General features: G+C 34.2%; 2 protein-coding genes across 2 annotated transcripts; both read right to left on the bottom strand.

Annotated features, from left to right (window-relative positions):
- Positions 1-8,222: 8,222 nt before the first annotated feature.
- LOC109803585 (putative receptor-like protein kinase At1g11050) lies at positions 8,223-10,698 on the bottom strand. The gene has a single exon (XM_083069290.1). It carries the CDS (start codon positions 10,563-10,565, stop codon positions 8,664-8,666), a length of 1,902 nt encoding a protein of 633 aa, XP_082925416.1. The 5' UTR covers positions 10,566-10,698; the 3' UTR covers positions 8,223-8,663.
- Positions 10,699-12,141: 1,443 nt separating this feature from the next.
- LOC109795978 (Glycine cleavage T-protein family) lies at positions 12,142-20,681 on the bottom strand. The gene is made up of 12 exons (XM_020355562.3): positions 20,385-20,681; positions 19,174-19,275; positions 18,301-18,334; positions 16,868-16,941; positions 16,672-16,737; positions 16,501-16,565; positions 16,260-16,347; positions 16,120-16,185; positions 15,237-15,402; positions 13,057-13,140; positions 12,845-12,972; positions 12,142-12,538 (listed from the first exon to the last, which is right to left on the bottom strand). Exons 1-12 carry the CDS (start codon positions 20,580-20,582, stop codon positions 12,362-12,364), a joined length of 1,248 nt encoding a protein of 415 aa, XP_020211151.1. The 5' UTR covers positions 20,583-20,681; the 3' UTR covers positions 12,142-12,361.
- Positions 20,682-21,588: the final 907 nt, after the last annotated feature.

Raw genomic sequence — 21,588 nt, 5'->3', positions numbered from 1 at the left:
ATCTTCTTGCTTCAAAATCAAGGTATGGTCCAAGATAAAGAGGAGTGCACAAACATAAGCTGCGATAGGAAATAAGTCTCCACGAACAGAAAACATAAAAAATAACATTCACCAGCAATTGGGTTCTATCGTCATGGGATTGTTGCACAAATCAATGGTTTTTGCCTTATATTTTGTAGCATTACCACACCATAGTCATTCTTGTGGCAAAGAGAAAATGGGCACAATATACTGAGCACAATTAGGAAGATCCTAAACAATCAAGGGAAAATTTTAACAAAAAGGGCACCTCAAACCAAAAACAAACATTTAAAAGAGAAGGCTAATGGGAAATACATAGGAAGCACATAAAGATGTGTTCATCGTCTTCATAAAAAATAATAATAAGGAAATATACTAAGAAATCTCTAACTTGATTTTACAGTCCTAAAGGATCCCATTTGGTCCTTTGTACAACTTATGTAATAGCTCTTTTTCAGTAATAGGTTTCGTTGTTCTTGCTGCTCTTTTTCAGCGATTCTGAAATCATTATTCAATTTTCCTAAACCCTAAAAAGGAAGGACCTGATTCCAACTTGCTCGAAATCTGATAAGAAAATCACTGGTCTTATTTGTTCAACACTAAGCTTTCCCAACAATGACATGTACCTGAGTAGTCTTGTCAATTTTTTCCAACAATGATCGCACAATTGTTTCTAAAAAGTACCATCTTGGTCAATAGGTATAAACATACTGAAATAATTAAAATCAAAAGGTCTCTAAATTACGTGTTATAAATTTATAATATGATAACTCATCAATCATCACCAAGACAAATATTCAGATAACGTAACATAAAGTAGCCCCCAGTTTTCCTTTCATGCCTATTTATTTGGTTAGCGGATTGAGGAGGGGCTAAATATTCTTTAACAATTTAATTTGACAAGGCATGTACATCGAAAGTTAAAACAACTATTCTGTGGCCCTTGTTTAACAGCTTACTGTTTTAGGTTAACTATTTTATTTTGAACAGTGTTACTAGTGGTCTAGAGATGGTTCCTTATGCCTCCATCTAATGAAGTTTTAATATAAAGCAGTCATTTACCATGCACTGAGCTTTCATGTTATATTGGGGCCACAAAACCAGTCAATCTTACCTAACAACTTGATCTTTTATTCTTTTATATAATGACTCTTTTGCAGGTAAAAAGGAACTATTAAACTCAAACCTCTTACATTATCCAAGTTGGCTAGACTATTTGGATCCTTGCTAAGTTTTTCATAATGCAGTCTCTTGGAACTTTTCAGATCAACGACATATTAAGCACTGAAAACAGAAATTGAATCAGTAAGCGTAGAAATTATATTTGATAGGCTCCAACTCTCTTTGGCAAGAGAATATAAAAAGTAGCTACCAGGTGCTAACCTAATATGGTATGGTTTTCCCTGCAACTGATGCTTTCAAAACCCTACAACACAAGAAAAAAAGGTTAACAAGGACTTATATCCAATGCTGCATTTACATAAAATAATTAAAATTGCATGGGCATTATCATGAAAAACAGTGACATTTACTTGTCTCCAAAACCGATATCCACCCATCTCCTCATTATTATCTAAAAGAGTATCAGGGGTTTTCCCTTAAATCCATGTCATAGAGTTCTCCCATGTCTGCTAGGACAATTTGATCAACATCGACAAAAATGACCTGCATAATATATTGGTAGCTTACTAGATTTTAGACAGATTTTCTTGCACGGGGATTTTATTTTTCATTATCTTCGTCACAGCATTGCATAATGATGTTGAAACTAATAGTTTAAAAGACAAAAAACCAAAAGCATGGAACTTGATGCAAAAGAAGAAACTGTGATACCTTCTCCTAGGGAAGGGGGAAAATGACATCTAGGATCAGGATTTTCTATGACCAAATTATTCACTGCTTTTCTTTCTGTTTATGTAACCATGTGGGCCATCTGTATGTGACTAGTTCATATTCAAAACCATACTCTGGAGCCAATGTATGTGGTCCTGTATATTGAGTCAACCAACACAGTTCAGGATGTCAGGCAAACTCATCATTCTACTTTAATGTTCCAATATATAAATGAATTAAAATGGAAGCATATAACGTGGGTGGATATATAACCTTAAAAGGAGGAGAGCAGTAATTCTTTATGAACCAGAATTTAACTGGACAATGAGTATTCTTTAGAATATGAAAAACAGTGAAGATTGCATTTAGTTCTTACGTAGTTCTGCATCTGTTTTTTCATGAAGTTGTTTGTTTGACGTTTAAGTGTGTTGGCTGTGCCCTATTTCCATGGATGATATTTTGTTGACTAGCTTGAATCGTTTTAGTAGAAGTAGAAGCCAAATTTTTGTGGTAATGTGCAATCTATGCTACACTTTGATATTATGTTGGAGCATTATATTGGTCTTTAGGGGATCCCTTAGGACAAGAAGATTCTTTGGGATAAGATTAGGCATTTAAATTCTACTAGTTTTTAAAAATGGTGTCCATTTCAGATATGTTAAGGTTAGGGAACTTTGCTTCACTGATTCTTTTTGTTGTTGTCCTCTCTTGGCTGTTCTTTTTATTTATTTACATTTAAGGAGGGTCTCTTAACCTCCTATCTCTTTGTAAGAATATCTTCCTTAATAAAAAAGTCCTTATATAATTTTGTTCTCAAAAAAGGGTTAACTATGCTAATGAACTAGACTGCTACACATACAGATGTAGACTAGCATTCTAACAAGTAGCAATGATTAGTGATATTTAGTAACAGTAATATCACAAAGTGTCACCAGCTTGTATTTCAAATAAACAAAATGCCATTTTACCAATTAAGACAAGACCTTCAAGCTCAAAAACTGCTTGCAACGTCCTTGTGTCACCAAGGTTCTCAAGAAGAATGTTATCCAGGTCATTGCTGCAGTAGGAAGATATTACTAAGGACTTATAATTATATGCTAAAAGCATATTACACAGACCTCCCACCAAGGCATGGAGAAAATCGTATTTATTTCCCCTGTTCCAGAAATATCAGAGGGAATACCTTCACTTGACAGAGGAAACAAAGCCTTCAGATTTTATAAATTAAATCAACAATTTAACGTGATTATTTATGTATCTAACTTGGTGTTTGTCATTAAGTATAAGACCCATTCAAGTTTAGATGCAAAAGCCAGGAAATTGATGCAAGAGGGGTAATTTTTTTTTAAGTCAAGCTTTCAACTCTGACCTGAACTTAAAAAAAAAAAGTCTTGATTAAAAACACGAATTCTAGGCAAAAGCAGTGTTTTGAAATACAACTTAGTCTCACAAACACGACTTACCCAATTCCAGATTTTTTTAAAAGAATACCCATTTTGGGAATTTAATTTTTTCCCCTATTATGTCAATTTCCCTGCAAACGCCTTTATTTATTTATTTATTTTAAAGTTCTCACCATTTTTACTGTATTGATTCAGATTCATAAAATGTTTCTTTATTAACAAAGACAAGGATACATTTGAACAAACATATAAAGTTTGACATTAGAATGGTTCAACTAGGTCTTACAGCTACTTAAAGGAATAGGTTAAAGTTACTATAAATTTGAAATGAGGGAGATTGGTTTAATTATTTTGACTAAGTATATTAACAAAGTAAAAAATAATACATACAATGCAATAGCAGGCTCAACGAGCCAAGACTCATGGTGAGAGTTCCCCCAAAACTAAGTCTATCATATCATTGTTCTTCTGGAACAAGTCACCATTTGACATCTGCAGCAGAAAATATGAAAAATAAATGACTCATGCCCCTATTTCCCGGGGAAAAGAGTTAAGTGACAAATAAATTCAAAATTAGGAAAAAGTATTCTTTGAACTTCAAACAAACAAAGACATCCCTCATGCATGTCTAGGCATCTAAAATACCACACCAAATGAAGTCGACATTAGCGCATTTGAAGTTAAAAAATTCCAAATCAAAGCAGGTTGTATAACTATATGCACATAAAGTCATAAACATGAGGTCAAAGTCAAACAGTGATAAACTATCTTTGTCCCAAATACTGCACTTGTAAGAGACACTTTGGGACTCCATTTTTATCCACTTACAAGCTGAAATCAGAGTGTATGACAATTCATACATACATATATACAAAGGCTTGGACAAAGCAAAAACATTGCTAAGAAAAGAGCAATGACTTACGGAAGGAACAGACTTGTTAAAGGCCTGTCACTCCTTTGTCACAAACTTCAATATGCAAGCCTTTGTCTTTAAGCAGTTGAGTTTTCTTTTCATCGACAAATATTTTGAGTGACCCTTCTATTATGCTGCATGAAAAAATGAGTACAAGAGCAAGAAGCAGAATGATCATCCAATAGTCCTGGACAAATAATGGATGCTCTCCTATGACAAGCAGTTTGCAATATACTCAACACTGAAGTTACAAGAATAGCAACTTGCCTTTGGACAGTGTCCAAGCCTGGCTGCTTTTGCCACCCATCAAAAGAACCCCAAATTTGAACTTAGTCCTTACCCACCTTCCACTGCTACCCTCTGATGCAACACTTTCCAACTCACTTTTATCAGAAAATGCTGCAGCTTCAATCTCATTATGACCAATTGTCGGATAGAAAGTTGTGAATTAACCTACAAAAAGTTAAAGATTGTATTCACACACCTAATCATGCATAAGATAGCATTGCATTTATATTGAACCCATCCAAATCAAGAATTAGGGCCCCAATACTAAATACAGGAAAATTACAAAAAAAATTTTAAAAAAAATGTGATTAGGGTTCCAGATATAAGTGGCAGAGACAAGATCCAAACCTGAATCAATTTCGCTACTTTTGTAGTTTAATTTCAAAGACAAACAAACCAACTGAAGTTTTCAACTCAGTAATAAAAACAAAAATTGAACTTTCTGCCCTTAGACACTGCAGTCTGCCACAATATTAACAACAACAAATACATAATATTATTTAAAGAAATATAAGGTGAACACCATAAATTATATCATACACAATGCAAAACATTAAAAAAAAAGAAAGAAAACAAGAAAGAAAGATTATCCATAAGGCTTCTCTTGCAACAATAGAAAACTTGGAAGTTGCACCGAAACTTGTTCAAGAAATCAGAATCCAGGTCCTAACACAAAACAAATAAGCTAAGATCGTACATTGTGAGCATGTTCGAAGTAGCGATTCTTGAACATTTGTAAATTGTGGAAATGGAAGGCACCCGATTTTTTTTTTTTTCTTCTCTTTTGAGGAAACCGATTCTAAATTCTAAATCCCGTTTTATTTACAGTATTTATTTGTGATGTAGATTATGGTTGGTATGTTTAACCTTAACAAAGTGGTTATAAAAAAAGTATTTTTTAAATAATTATATTTAATTTATTTCTTAAAAATATATATAAAAAAAGTATTTTAACTTGTACATTATGTTATTGAAATTTATAATAAATTATATAAATAAATGAATATTATATTCAAATATTAAATTATATTTAAAATTTATATAAAAATATATAAATTATACTTTAAATTTGTGTTATATAATTTATATTGCGACACAAGATTATTTTTAATTAATGTCCATTTATTTTAAAAATGATTGTATTTTGTCTGGAAGATCCATTCATCACTGCATTCAATAAAAAAGAAGAGAATGGATACGCATATTGTTAATTGTTATTCAATAACACAATAGATCCTCTCTAAGCAACAGAAAAATTTCCAGGTGACTTGTACCTTGAATGCTCAGAACATTCAAATTCAATGGCCACACTAAAAATAGGCATTGCAGAAGGAACAAAAAATAAGAAAACAATGACGCAATGCAAACATGTCCAGTAGTACAAGGTAGAAGGAAGAAAGAGCAAGATGTGTTTAATCTTGAGAGTTCAAAATCAGTCTTCAGCCACTTCGCAATGCACAGTTGCTTTTCATTTTCTCATCCAACTCCTTTTTTTTATTTCTGCCATTGCTGGCATTAGCCATTGTTAGGGAGTTTTTAACACTGGGGAGCACTCCATAATGGGTAATGAGTAAGTCACATAAGTGAGCTTAACACCACAACATAACCTAAAACCTTAAGGCAATAGGTAGGTGGGTCTTTCTCACTTGTATATTACTCAACATGCCCAACTCTAACCAATGTGGGACTTTGCTTCACACTTGAATTCCAACACTCCCCCTCAAGTGTGAATCCCTTCCACATGGTCACACTCCCCCTTAAGCGGACCTTCCACATGGTCATGCTCCCCCTCAAGCGGAAGCTTTTCTTTCGTCCACGAGTATTCAATGGTGGCCTTACTTGCACTATTGTTGCACTTCAACGACACACGTTCTCCACATCTCTAGAGAGACTTTTTAGTACAAGAGATGATCCTACTCTTGGATCTCCGGCCAATTCCATTCAAGATCCTACTCTTGGATCCAACCAATATTCGTCTCCTACCAATTCCATTCAGGATCCTACTCTTGGATCCAACCAATACTCGTCTGAGCCGATCACCAGTCACTTGGTCAAACCATCGGCTCTGATACCACTTCTAATTTGCATCTTGATCTAATAGGAACATGTTGCTTGAAGGTGTTTCTTGCACTCCACACATTCCCTGCACATTTCTTTGGGCTGATGAAGATGAGGAAGACCAATTACCATGTTGTATCTACTCAAGAGGTTCAGATCTCTAAAATTTAGATGTCCAAACCTATAATGCCAAAGCCATTCTTCACTATTCACAGCGGAAACCAAGCATTGATGCTCCAAAACCTGAATTTCAACTCTAAAGGTTCTATTCTTAGATAGGGGTGCTCTAAGAATCAACCTTTTCTTATTATCATATACTGTCATCCCATTATTTCCCATCACCATTTTGAAGCCTCTCTCTAACAATTGTCCAAGGCTGAGGAGGTTGCTTTTCATGTGAGGCACATACAACACATTCAAAATTAATGACCGTTGCCCATTCTTGCTCCTTATTGCTACTTCTCCAATTCCTTCAGCATCAAGAGTTCTATGATCAGCAAATTTTACTTTGCTTTTTACAGATTCATCAAGTTTTGCAAACCAATCCTTTCTACCAATCATGTGGGAAGAACATCCAGTATCAAGATACCACAAATTCTCACTATCTTCAACAGTCTTGGTTGTCACCATTAGCAAAACTTGATCTGAATCTGAGACATCTTCCTTGACTAATTGTGCCTCATTATTATGTTCTTTCTTGCTGTAACATTCTTCTGCATAATGACCCCACCTTTGACAATTGAAGCACTGAATGTGTCTCTTGTCCACCTTCTTCCTGCCACCTCTTCCTCTAAAGTTTGTAACACCACCTCTTTTTGGTTCATTATTGTTAAACCTTCGATCGTGTTGTTCTCTGACTCCAGTATGGTTGTTATTACCTCTTCCTCTATTGTGCTTCCATTTGCCTCGGCCTCTCTTGTTTCTGCTTACTTCACCTTCATGCTTCACACTGTGGACTTGTAAAGCTTGCTCAGCAGTCTTCTCAGCACTTCTTTCAACCATTCTTTGTTCATGAGCCTCCAAAGAGCCTTGTAGCTCCTCCACCTTCAAGATTTCAAGATTCTTGGATTCTTCAATAGCAACAACAATGTGATCAAATCTTGGTGACAATGATCTCAACACTTTCTCAACAATCATTTGACTTGAGATTCTTTCCCCATAACTTTTCATCAAATTTGTTAGAGATAATACCCGAGTGAAATAAGCTCCTACTTCCTCATTTCCTTCCAACTGTAAGAGTTCGTACTGTCTCCTCAAGGTCTGCAGTCGAACCTTCTTCAATTTATCATTCCCTGCATGTGTCCTCTCAAGAATCTCCCACGCCTCTTTTGTTGTAGTGAGGTTTGAAATTTTTTCAAAGTTTCCCATGTCCACACATTGATGGATGATGAATAAAGCTTTGCAATCCTTCTTCTTAGCCTCCTTGTTCGCAACTTTTTAGCCTCTGTTGCTCCACTATCCACTTCTTGTACTCCTTCTTTGACAATATCAAGCACATCTTGAAAGCCAAAAATCACTCTCATCTTAGCACACCACTAATCAAAGTTCTTGCCACCTTCAAGAACCAGTAAAGTTGCTGGAAAATTTCCATTCGAGGAAGCCATTATGCGCAGCAATGTCACAATGCAGGTCCCGGATTGTACAAGATTTGAATACCAAATGTTGGAACTTAATTGAATATTAGAAAGTTTATTGATGATAAATGGTGAAAGAGAAACTCATTATTTCATTGATGACAGCAAGCTATTTATACAACAGAAAAACCAAGTCATTACAAATTGCACTAGTAATTGAATTAACTAACTCTCAACAGCCATGGACTCCTTTTGCACTTCCGCAATCCTTCTAATCCTCAAAGCCAAACTCTGACAAAAATTATGGGTTTGTTTGAGTAAATTTCTCCAGAAACACTTTCAAGAAAAATATGAAGGAAAAATAAAATAAGTTATCTAAAATCTAAAATCTTCAATAAGTTTGTTTTCTTAATCTCCTTCAGGCAAATATCTGTTATAAATATCTCACAGGGCAAGACATGCCAACAAGAGGTGCACTCTTGTTTCAAAGGACGTGACATCTTGGTATCTTGCATTTCATATCTTGGTATCTTGTCCAACTCATCAAGGATAGATTCTAAAACATTTAACTTCTCATGAGCTTACAAACCCTGAGCTCATCCCAGAGCAATCACCACTGTACATCACATAATGCCCATGAGTCACTGGCCTATCTGGAATTGGTGGCACTTCAATATCACCTTCTAGCATCTTCAAAGCATTCAAAATTGTTGGCCTTGAAGCAACCATTACATGAGAAGAAAGAATTCCAACCAGCAAAAACCTCTCCATTATGTTTCTAGCAGACTTTCCATCTCCCAACATAAAAGTATCCAAGGCCTCTCCTAAGTTTCCCGATTTCATCAATGACCAAACCCAATCTGTGATCAAAAAAATCGGTGCCCCTGATGAAGACACCTCAAGGGCTTTCCTTCCACACATTATCTCCAGAATAACTACACCAAAGCTATAAACATCACTCTTCTCAGTTAGTTGACCATAAAGTGCATACTCAGGTGCTACATATCCACGAGTTCCGGCTACTCTAGTATTTTGATGAGACCTACTTTCACTGTTCCGTTTTGCTAGCCCGAAATCTCCAACCCTTGCCCTCATATCTGCATCAAGTAGTATATTGGTGGCTTTGATATCTCTGTGATAAACTGCAGGTTTAACTCCGAAGTGCAAATACACCAATGCATTTGCCACATCCAAGATTATGCTTTTTCTTTGAGGCCAAGTCAGGGATTTCTTTGTATTCTGATTGTCCAATTTGGTTGGAAAGAGATGGTCTTCAAGGCTACCATTTGGCATATAATCATGAACAAGATACCTTCTTCTGTACTCAAGAATGTGATTCTCATCCACTTCATCAACCACACAACACCCTCTCAGTGGCACTAAATTACGGTGCTTCAAGTTGCTAACAATCTCCACCTCACTGTAGAATAAAGCATCTCCTTGAGAATCAGATTCTTCAAGCTTTTTCACTGCAACCGTAGTGCCATCAGGTAGAATGCCCTTGTAAACCGACCCAAACCCACCTCTTCCAATGAAGTTCTGAGGAGAAAAATTGTTGGTGGCCCTCACAAGGTCCTCAAATTCAAACCAAGTCAACACTGCATTAGGTCTCAGTCTTAGGCTGAACCCTTGTTCCTGTAGATTACCATAGGCTAGCAAATTTTCAACACTTTTTCTCTTGGTGTACCAAAAATAAAACCCTAATCCTAACAACATGATCACCAGGAATGCAAGTGAAGCTATAATCAAACCAAATACAAGACCATGATGGCCATTCTTTGAATCAACTTGTGAATTGACCAGCAAAATCAAAATGCAAGACAAAGCACCTTTGCTTTCAGGGCCAAACTCATTGACAACTCCAGCCATGTAAAGTGCTGTGAAGTAGAAACAATCTTGGGAATGTGAATCATTACCATCAATGGCACTGAGCTTCTGCTGAACCTTGTACCCTTCTGCCACACACATGTTGCATTGGTTAGTGTCAGTGAGATCTGGTTTGCATGCAGTGTTGAGCTGTGGTGTGGGACCAAGGAGGGTGAGCCAATCTTGTATGTTTTGAATGTGAGCACATATGTTGGGGGTGATGACAAATTGGAGTGGATCAAAGCATGAGGAGACAAGGTTGTTGGGGAGTGAGAGGGATGTGAGGTTGGATTGGAAGTCTTGGAGGCATGATATGGAGGTGGGCAGGTTGGGGAGTTGGAAAAGAGAGTGCTTTTTGAGGTTTTTTGCAAGTGCTATGCCAAAGAGGGATAGGAGAGTTTGGCAACACGGGGTTGTGAGTGTTTGGTTTTGGAATGACAAGGGTTGGAAGTTATGGCAGGCAGAGATGTTCCAAGGGACTGTTTGCACATAATTCATTGCCACTGGGCATGTCGAATTGTTGGTAGGGGAAATGGTGGCAGAAGGAGAGGGAGAGGGTGCTGCTGAAACTGCCACAAAGATCAGAAGAAGCACGAGAATGGACTCCATATCTATGACATTGATGAAATCTTTGTACAAAGATAATATAATTTCTCTTACCAAGAAATGGTTTTGATCTATATATCAAAAAAGAGTTACTTTTTTGACCTAAGACTTTTGACCCGAGAAGAGAAACTATAAGAAATTGTACAATTACATAGTTTATTATATCTTATCATACGCGCTCAAGTTATATTGTTTCTTGCCATAGTGCACGTGTCTTTAAAATTGTTAAAAATATTATTCTTGTGTATATAATAAAAGAAAAATATTGAAAATTCTTGTCTTACGTTGAAATTTCCTGAGAAAAACCCTCTTATTTGTCGTCAGTTTTCAAGCCTCGTGTCGTAGTTTTCAACCAAAATGACGCATGAGAAAGAACCCCCATATTTTGTCAAACATGTCGGAACCATGAACGAGTATCCTTGAGCATATAACTACTCCCTTAATACTAATCTTTTGTTTTGTATATTCTAGATGGACGAGTCCAATTTCACTTCTGATGTGCTAAATGTATACATTTAAAAATATAAATTAACATCAAAAGGTTGTACGCAGCAAGAGTGGAATTTAAGTTCATCAAACTGAGTTGTTGGAAATTTCAACTTAATTTTAAATATATAAAAAAAAATTATGACAAGGCCTTTTCTTTATTGTTTTTAATATCACTTTCGGCCTCTTTTCAATTATATTCTAACAGTCCGATAAAAAATTTAAAAATACAAAACCTTAATAAATATGCATGACAATCTAACCCGTCTTCATAGATACCTGTCCGAGCCCACCCTGATTTAGATGGGAAAAATTCGTGTTTATCAGGTTCGAATTTTCTCCTATTGATAAAATCGGGGGACGGAGGCGGGAATGTTAATACCCATCCCGCTCCCGCCCCCATACCCGTCCCCGTTTAATAATATCATTAAAAAATTATTTTTATATATATATAAACCAAAATTATATATATTTATATGTAAAAATTTATATTATTTTACTTTTCTTTTATTTTTTTAAATTATTCATATTTATTTTAAAACAAAAAAAGAAAAAAAAAATAAGAGTGGGGGCAGGAGCGGGGAACCCCGCCGGGGATAGAAATGAGAACCTAGATTTTATTCCCAACAAGTATCGGAGACGAGGATGGGGACGGTTTAAATTTGCAGGAGCGGGGACAGGGGCAGAGAACGTAAAACCCGCCCCTGCCCCGTTGCCATGCCTAGATATGAATGTCAACCGGATTTATTTTATTGAATAGTTAATATGTAATTGAAAAAATATTTAAGAAAACTACAACATACAACCAATTTCCTGATAACAGTTTTTGTTCAGGTTAGTTTTTATGCTCTACTAAGAATAATGTAGCAGAATTTGTATTCTAATTGTATAAGATGCCATTCTAATTTATAAAGAACGAAGAGAAGCAGAGGAAAGAAACAAGTTGCATTTTGACCGAAAGGGTTGCTGTTGTAGTCTTGATTTGGTTTGGCAGTCATGGTCACAAATTGGGAAAGTTTTCGAGACTCCTATATTGAATGGACAAGGTTATTCGAGAGTTTATACCCTGGAACAAGAGGTGACCACCAAGAAGAGAGAGGAAAAAAAATGCTAATATTATCCAAGATTGATGCGATTGACCAGAGTTCTACACAGATGCACTAATGTACCGCAAACATGATAAATATAACAAAAAAGCCTTTCATTAACAGTTTAAAAAAATTACTATTATTATGCATGCATTTATTCACCAATAATCGTCACCACACTGAAGCACAACAACGATATATCTACATTCCATGCACCCTTATAATTCAATTAGCAGATGGTGGGCGTTGCTGAGAAAGAAAAGGTACTTCCACCATTGTTCCCTTGATGTTGTCTCCAATAATTACAGTGTCTCCTTCTGAAGCAGCTTGCCTCTTGATGTAACCTAATCCAAAGTGTTCAGAGTGCTTCCTTCCGGATGTGTAGCTAGTCAACTTTCCAACCTGCACAACTTGCAAAAACCATCAATTTTCTCCCCAACTAATTCAAGGGGGAAAATAAGATTACCGAACGCAATACAACATCACACGCGCTAGGAGAACCACTATCATTTATCCACTTTTAAGACAAGATGGTTTTCTCGAGAGTCCATAGATAATTTGTAACTGGAGTTTTCACCAGGTACTTGTCATCTTTAGTTTCAACTGGGAATTACTACGCGCAAATTTCCATCTTCCTCTTTTTTAGCCAAAGACACGAGGATTGCATATAAAAATATTGAACTTATTTCAAAAGAAATTATACGGCACCTTTTTCCCATTAACCATAATAATGCTGCCAGGTTCTGCAGCTGCAGAAAGATGAAATCCCCATAACCTCTGCTTGATTCCGTCATATGTTATGAGCCTAGATATAGTCTCCTGTCCTTTGTAACAACCTGGAAAATTCAGAATCAGACTAACTATCCAGAAAGTTTCAACATTTTATGCAGATGGGTAGTGGGAATAGACCAGTTACAGACCCTTATTTAGAGAAATTGAGCTCCATAGACAGGCCTCCAGGACATTGAATTCATTTGTAAGCTCCATTCCAGGAGCAGGCCTTCCTAAGAAGTCAAGTTATGATCAAAAGTTGATATAAGAAATATAGGGAATGATACTATATATACACAAAAAGAAAAGTATAAATTACTCATATTTCAAATTATTTGATAACTGTTTTTTCCCAGTTTCATTTCCAATAGAAATATGCCATTCAACCCAAAGACAAATATTATATGTCTACACATTTTCTAGTATTTTATAAACACGCACATCCTTCTTTTTTTTTTGGTTTTACACAAATATCCTCCATAAGAAACAATTTGTTTGAGCCACGGTAAAAAAACCAAAACATGAACATCTAATAAGAATCCTTGTTGGAGAGCCCAAAGCCTTATAAACCTCACTAAAATCCCATACTTCAAATGTGGGACTCAAGTCCCATACCCCCCACCATTGGATCCTAACACATCTCTCCCAATGGGGGACTATCTTCCGCTAGATCAGATCCTCATTGGTAATACTGGCAATTTTGAAGGACATTGTTCACTCCAGAATTGACATTCTAACTGTGATTGTGTTCTTTGTTGCACCAAAAGTCTGCATGGGCTTGAAGCATTTTTTTACATACATCAGAAGAATTATGTTTAATAATAACATCGTGGTGAGAATTCCAGTAGTGTCAAAACTCCTAATTCCAGTGAGTAACTTCTATTTTCATCAGTTGAAAATCTACTCTCGAGGAAAAAGAACAAAGCTAATATTTATGCCAATAACAAGACTTGGTCTCCATAACTAATCCTAAATAACTCCTATGTTACAAAAGAAACAATAACTATACAGTAAATACACTCAATGCCTGATTACAGAAAATATTGAGATGGAATTTGACAGTAGGATGTGCTGGTAATCAACTACTCTGGACCTTAACAGGCCAGCCTCTTCCAAAACATCTTCTGTAGGAGGAGATATAATTGATTTTAGCCTAAATTCCTAATATAAACATTATAATCTACAGTTCCTTGTTTTTTATATACAATGTAACAATACAATATCTGGACATGTAGAAATATGTGAATGAAAGAGAAAACATTGAGACTAATGCTGCGTGGAAGGTTTGCAATGTTGTCCCCAAAAGTAATTGTCATGGAACTGGAGGAATTTTCTTTTAAGAACTAAGAATCAGCAATGTAATTAGGAACACAGTACATCACGTTCGGAGGCTAGGGTTTCAAACGCTCAATAGAGAGATGAGTTGAAACCTGCTCTAAGCAATGTGAGAGCCTTTCAAAATGCAGACTTGTTCTATTTATCCACTTTACGTGGCTTAACCTCCAAGACTTCCAAAAATAACTCGTAATTTACAGCATTAAACAAATATAGAAAACTCCTAATAACACATGTATTAAATGTGATTAACACTGATAGAACCCCGTGATACTAAGGTGCATGCAACCAGGAAGGGGATGGGATGTAGAGGATCAGGGGTTTCAATGCCACAACAGTATGGGCTGTACTATTGTAACAAACTGAAAGAACAGCAATCAGAGTGTTTGGAAGGGAAAGAGAGACAGGGCAGTAAATGAGTGAATAAAAAGGTCAGTGGGAGAAAACAGAGCCTCTTGAATGTCCTTATCAGATTCCATATCTCACTTATCAGATTCCATTGTGTCTTCCACAATGGAATCTGACGAATTCGCCATAATATATCTGACCCATGCATAATATCATGAAAAATGGATACAAATTTTTGGCTACTACTTAGTATCGGCAATAGGTCTGAAAAAGTATTTAAAAATATGAAATTTAGATATTTGTACCCTGTTGAGGTAAGGAACCATGGTATATATTTTTGGAATAGATTCCATTTTGAGAGAGTTGAAAAAGCACTATCCTAGGTATATTGTTCATAAGTCATCTCTGTATTTTCCATTTTAAATCCATCTTACAGTTACTAATATCACACTGCCATTGGTTTCCACAGTTGAATAATACGGCATACCAACTTATTTTCTCCTAGACTGATACAGTTTCTATCATAACAACACAAATAGATTGTTACACAAAAGCAGCACATAACTACGTATCCTTAAGAAAATAAAACAAAATAACCTCGAGATATAGACATAGAAATATGCACATAATCTAAACAATTCAGTACCTCGAATAATCCGCAATTTATTCCATGCATTAGAACCCATTGGGATAGCCCCTTGAGTAAGAATAGCTTTCCAAATAGATGGAGCAGCCGCTGGAGACATCAGTAATGAAAAACCACCTTCAGAAATGATGTTTCCAACCCCTATAGTTACAGGCTGCCTATCAACCTACAAATTACAAATATATTTGATAAAATTTGTTCACAAGAATAATACAAGACTATGTAGGTCCTTAAGCTTTCCAATAAAAGGGAAAAACAATTGGAAAAAAAAAAGTAATTACTAGTTTTGGTATTGCCATTGAAAGTTTACTACTTTGGAAGTAACATAAATTTAACACATAAGAAATGATAGCAACATAATCTCTTTCAAACTATATACCCACTATATGCTTAAATTTATTGAAAATTGCAAAATTGTGTAGGTCCACTCCTTATTTAATGAACCTCATGATTTTCTAGTTTTCCATAAATTTTAATCAATAAGGGAGCGTCCTTTAAGCACTCCTCTTTAAAACATTCTAAATTTTGGTTATGTAGAAGATGCAACCATGAACCATGGGAACTTGTTGCCAAAAGCAAAAATTGTTATTAGAGAAGTTATTATAACTCATTGGCAATGTAAACAACCAAGATATGCATTTTTTACAGTAATAAAGTTATTAGTGAGAAACACATACATGAAGCTAAAAACCAGCAAATAAGACATGATTGATCATGTAAGTTGTTTTTGAACAAAAATAAGAAAAATAAATGCAGACATAAAACTACGCAGTCATCATCAAACATACATGACCAGTTGCATCTAGTATAGAGAAACTGGTGATGAGAAAGACAACAAGTAATTAGCACCCATCCCAAAAATAACCAGTTTAATCAAGCTTACATTAAAATGTTGATGTGTGCCATATGGTTTTCCAACGAGATCACCAATGTTCAAGTTCTCCATCACCTGCTCATTTCATTGTATTAAAATTACCAACTCTGTCATTCTTGACACTAAATAGGCATAATAATGTATCTTACTTGGCCACTTTTGGGTCCCACCAAAACAAAAAAGCTGGTTTGCTTAGTTATGTCCTGAATCTCTACCTTATCAGCAAAAAATATGTACCTAAAAATCATTACAGGTAAAAGATTTAGTTAATGTATTTGAATATTTAATAACTTTCATCAGGAAAGACAACTATTTGTTTGCTCTCTTCATAATTTTAGTTTTACTTCTGTTGGTAAATCCTTACATTACAACTAACAAGAAACTACCTACTTGTTCAGCATTTCAGTAATGGTCCTACAGGTCTCTGGTGAAACCACTAATGATATCGCATTTTTCTACCAAAAAGCAACAAGAGAAAGTCAGCTATATGAAAATTAAGACAACTGTTGAAAAGACAACCACAAATGAATTTTGTTATAAGAATGGAAAAAACAAAATTACCATGAGCCATGCATGTGCAATATCTATTGTACGAGCTGTTGGTGTTACAAAAACCGTGTCACATCCCTAGGGATTTCAGTTAAGAGATCCAATTACTAAATCCTGTATTATAATATGAAATATAAAAATAAATTGACAGAACTTGCAAAGAACACATAAACGTAGAAACAATGCACTTTTTTTTCCCAATACGTACTTGTCCTTCATGTAGACATTCAAAGTTTGCAGTACTTTGGTTGTGAAGGAACTGAATGCGATCTTCTCCACTTACTTTGTTTCATATGAGCCAAAATATTTGCATGAAATATTAAGAAAACATGAAAGTATGTCAAGGACCAACTCTCAATGGCCTAAGAGATAAGTGAAGGGTTATAAATGGTCTCATATCTCTAACACACCCCTTGAATATGGACAGTACACAAACAAATGTTTTAAATCCAGGATAGTGGCACAAAGCAGCCGGCCCCAAAAGCACTATATGAGATAGCATATAGTGAGATAGCCACTATTTTAAATTTTTTTGTATAATGTATACTACACACATAAATTCTTTAAAATGATAAAAAAAAAATTACTCCAAATTAATGAAATTCATAATTAACTATAATGTCATAGGTGTCTTAAACCAAACATATACCTAAATGCCAACAAAAGTCAAATAGAAGTTTCCAAGATAGAAATAGTCAATCATTATCATCTTCTAAATCCAAGACTTCTCTATCATTTTCACTGAAATTTGTTTATTACATCTATAGAGTTCATGTTTGGAAATTAAAATCCCAAAGAAAGCCCGAATGTCCATGTTCAAAGGGGCTTTTTTTTTTTTTTAATATAGCACCAGCTGTTTGTCTGCAACGGTTGTTACACTAAACTGCTCCGCTACCGCAAGTCCTGTATCAGGAAGGGGGCTCCACACTGCTACACCACTATAGCATGTTAATTAAAACCGTTGCACAAACCCACCCTATCCTGGGCTAAAATCCAATATCTCATGGAGGCTTGATACTATGATCAGAACTAACACTCCCAATAGCTGAAGATATAAGGCTAAGGCTCATGGTTGATTTTATATCTCACTTTATTAGTAGCTAACTAAAAAATCACCATACCAATGATCAAAGGCAAAATTGAAAGATCAAAACTCCAGTCACTGCTAATTGAAAGCAAATGATAAAAATGTGGCAAAATAAGAATCAGCTTTTGTAACCCATAAAGTAGACAACATATATGAAATGCTGAACAAGTATTGGAATTTAACCATCTAAAGCCCCTATAGTATATAGACATTCAAAGCTCCCTCCAAGCTTTAGTATTTCATATGGACAGCAGTTCTCAATAAGATATTGGGTATTGATTAGCTGCAAATTAGGAGAACCTTAAGGCTCACTCTCTTGACACATGGGTCATGTGTGGCTCTTCTCTACTCTGAAACAGTAGCTGACCTATTTATTCTATCTTAAAGATATTTTACAACATCAAATGATTCACTTAAATAAAAAGAAAAGTTTTTTTTTTGTTAGTAGCTCCTTTATACATGTTTGCAGCAGTTTTATTTTATATTATCCCAAAATGGCTGTGAAAATGCATTGCTCTTGTGTGAAGAGACAATGGTACAGGAAAAGCAAGTACCTCTTATCCGGCCAAAGTGTGAAAGATCCACAACCTATACCATTAGATGTCATAAATAGTTAAATTAAGCAAACAACTAAATCCTACATTATCTAATAAAATATTAATATACCTTTATAAATTGGTAAGCATGCAACTGTAAGACTTCAAGTTTGTATTAGATTTTACAAAAAACTTGATAGCAAGCTATCACATAATATTTTGTATAAACTCTAAAATTACAATTTGATAATCTACAGCCTTGAGCTAATCTAAGCCCACAAAAGCCATTTAGACTAGTTCAAGTTTTGTAAAGTTGGAAAATACAAAGTCAGAGGTTGAAACAAAATTCGGTAAGTGTGTAAAGGGGTCTTCAGTACTCCCTCCAAAAAAGAGTATGCTGTATTACTTTTAAAAAAAATATATACAGACTGAATAATAGATATTCCAGAGTAAGTAATTAAAGTTACAGATTGATAAATTGAAGTCTGTAAATCTTTATGAGTTTGCAACTTTTATTACTCAATCTATAACTGATATAATTTGCAAGTAAATCCATCATTCAGCTTGTAACATATGACAGAAAGTCTTCAATTTCAAAAAAAAGATAATACTCTACATGTATCTTTTACTCTTCAATTTGTCACATGATATTTAAAAATGAATTATGTGCCAACAAAATGAGCATTGAAGATTTACTATATGCTCTTTGGCCTATATCATTAAGCATCTCTAGAACCATAAATTAATCAATTCAAAGAAGTAAATAATTATAAAATGAACTGTTTCTTGTTGTTTATACTTTTATATTGTTTCTACCAAATGAAGTTGCTCAAGCGGAGAGAATGCAAAAGAACATTAAGCTACTGGCATAAAAATAAAATAGTGACATACCACAACCCCATTGTCTATGGCATCCAGTGCTTCATCATCATTATGAAATGTCTCAACAATCCCTTCCCCAGAAACCTCTGCGCCTGCAGTTTTGACAGTATCCTGCAATGAGTGAAGATAATAATTTGACAATCAAAAAATCGCACTGAGCCACCTGATTTCTCTTCTCTCGAGCAATATCATAAGGGTATTTCAAAAAAAAAATTTTAAAAAAAAGGATATATTTTTAGTCCTTATATGTAACACTCATTTTTAATTTGGTTTTCATATGATATAAACTTTCAATTCAATCCCTACACATATCCTTTAAATTTAGTAATCACTGTCTACTGTTGATATGATATTGTCTGTCAGAGGTGTATATAAGTATATAACACAATGATGTTGATCAAAAAATATAACACAATGAACCGCAAGAACCAAATAAAAAATATAGGAATCAGTCCCACTATCATTTTGCTCTGACACTCATTTTCAACTAGATCCCTATGTATACTTCATATAACTGAATACCAGTCTCACTGTATAAAACGGCAACAAACAGCAAGAACAACATTGAAATTTATTATACATGTAGAGATTAATTGAAAGCCTTTTTCAACTAGAAACCAAAATAAAGATGACTAATGTGTATGGGAACAAAAATGTATTTGAACCATTTAAAAGCAAATTATTTGTTTTATTCTAAAAAAAATGTATGGTTTAATTACCTTTTGGTTCTTATAATTTCATAAACTTTATCTTTTTACTTCCTATAATTTAAAAAAAAAAATCATTTAAGTTCCTATACATATCATTTTTTCTTTTTTTTATAGTCTCATAAACTTTTCCTTTTAATTTATATATAAATAGACGACAGACACTAAAAGACAACAAGACAGATATATATAAATGATTAAAATAAAATGTTTTTAATTTTAACTATAAGTACTAAAAAATAAAGTTGATAAAACTACGAGAACAAAAAGATAATTAAACCAAAATGTAAAATCAAGTTCTCTACTGCCACAAACAAGTTATTAATCCCGGATAACGGATGATTCTAAAAACGCCATAGCAAGATGGCCTCTATTCTGAAACATTTTACCGTTTATATAATTTCTAATGCTCCCTCTTGATTTCTAAATTGAGCCCAAAAAAAGCCCTAACGTGAGGGTATTTTTTTGGAATGTTACGTGAAAAGCGAAAACTAAGAAAGTGTTGGAAATTACGAGGAAATCGTGGTCGATAGGAGGAGGAGAGAGGTCGAAAGGTGAGGAGTGAGCAGAAATTGACCACGACATGGGCTTCTTCTTCTGCTGCTTCTTCTGGTGGAACCAAAACGCAGCGTTTAGAGGCGATGCTAATGCAGCTTGGTTTCGAGGGTGCAAGTGCAACCAAGGTGCTATTGCTGCTGCCACCGTTGTCATTTCGAATTCACGATAGAGTCTCTCTTTCTCGCACACGCGCGCGCACTACTCTGTTTGGGGTTAAAACAAAGAAGTCGTTCGTAAACAATAATTATGGATGTTTCTCTCAAGTTTTAGAGCAGGTTTTTTTTTTTTATTCCTAAGAATTACAGTGCAAAAACGGAGTTCTTATATTAGAAATATGATAATTTTAATTCGAAACTAAAATCTTATTTGCAATTTTTTTAAAATATTAGCAAAAGAAAATATAAAATATTTTTTTATAATTTTTTTAGAATACTAAATTTTTTTAAATATATATATATATATATAATTACATTAAAAGGTAAAAATGAAAAATAAAGCTAAACAGACTATACATTTTCGGTAATTATTTTTTTATTCATATTCCCACTAAAAAAATTAAAATTCATTGAAGCACGGGTAAGAATATTTCGTGATGATAAAAAAAACTATAATTAAATATCTCTTGTTTCTAAGAATTTTTAATTCTATCAAATATATTTATCATATTCTTAAGAAAAATAATTATCAGAAAATATGATTCCTAATAACAAAAATAGATTTCATATACCAAACACATTCTTAAGATTTTTATCTAATAAGTTAGTTTTTTTTTAAAAAAAATGAAAATTTTGGAAGAATCATTACTGAGTCAGTTGATTTAAACTTAAAATAAATATTTTAAACAAGTACTTTAAAAAAAATAACTCTTTTTTTATCAATAAGTTAAACATAAAAATAAAGAATTGCATCCGAGTGAAATAAATAAATAAATAACTCTTTAACAAGCAGGTAAGAATTATTCTTAGAAAAAAGGAAAATTTACTTATTTAAAAAAATAGACAAACACAAAAAAGAAAAAAACTTATTTTATTATAAAATACTTATGTAAAAAAATAAAATAAACAAATGAATATATGATATTAGAGCAAATGATTGTGAATGTTTATCAGTCTTCCTTGTTAATTGTTTTTCTCAATTTTATATGAACCCTTATTTTTAA

Source organism: Cajanus cajan, chromosome 2 (genome assembly GCF_000230855.2).
Source record: "Cajanus cajan strain Asha chromosome 2, NIPB_CcT2T_4, whole genome shotgun sequence".
NCBI lineage: Eukaryota > Viridiplantae > Streptophyta > Magnoliopsida > Fabales > Fabaceae > Cajanus > Cajanus cajan.
The sequence above is the reverse complement of the archived record's forward strand: the minus strand, read 5'-3'. Positions and strand labels throughout refer to the sequence as shown.

Bases quoted from the DNA above. Each gene is read 5' to 3' on its own strand.
- LOC109795978 (XM_020355562.3), bottom strand. From the start codon at position 20,582: ATGACAACGGTGGCAGCAGCAATAGCACCTTGGTTGCACTTGCACCCT. The intron at 16,566-16,671 runs GTAATTTTGTTT...GCTTTTTGGTAG, and splicing joins TTGCACATGCATGGCTCATG to AAAAATGCGATATCATTAGT. The intron at 15,403-16,119 runs GTAAGCTTGATT...TGTAATTTGTAG, and splicing joins GCACACATCAACATTTTAAT to GTTGATAGGCAGCCTGTAAC.
- LOC109803585 (XM_083069290.1), bottom strand. From the start codon at position 10,565: ATGGAGTCCATTCTCGTGCTTCTTCTGATCTTTGTGGCAGTTTCAGCA.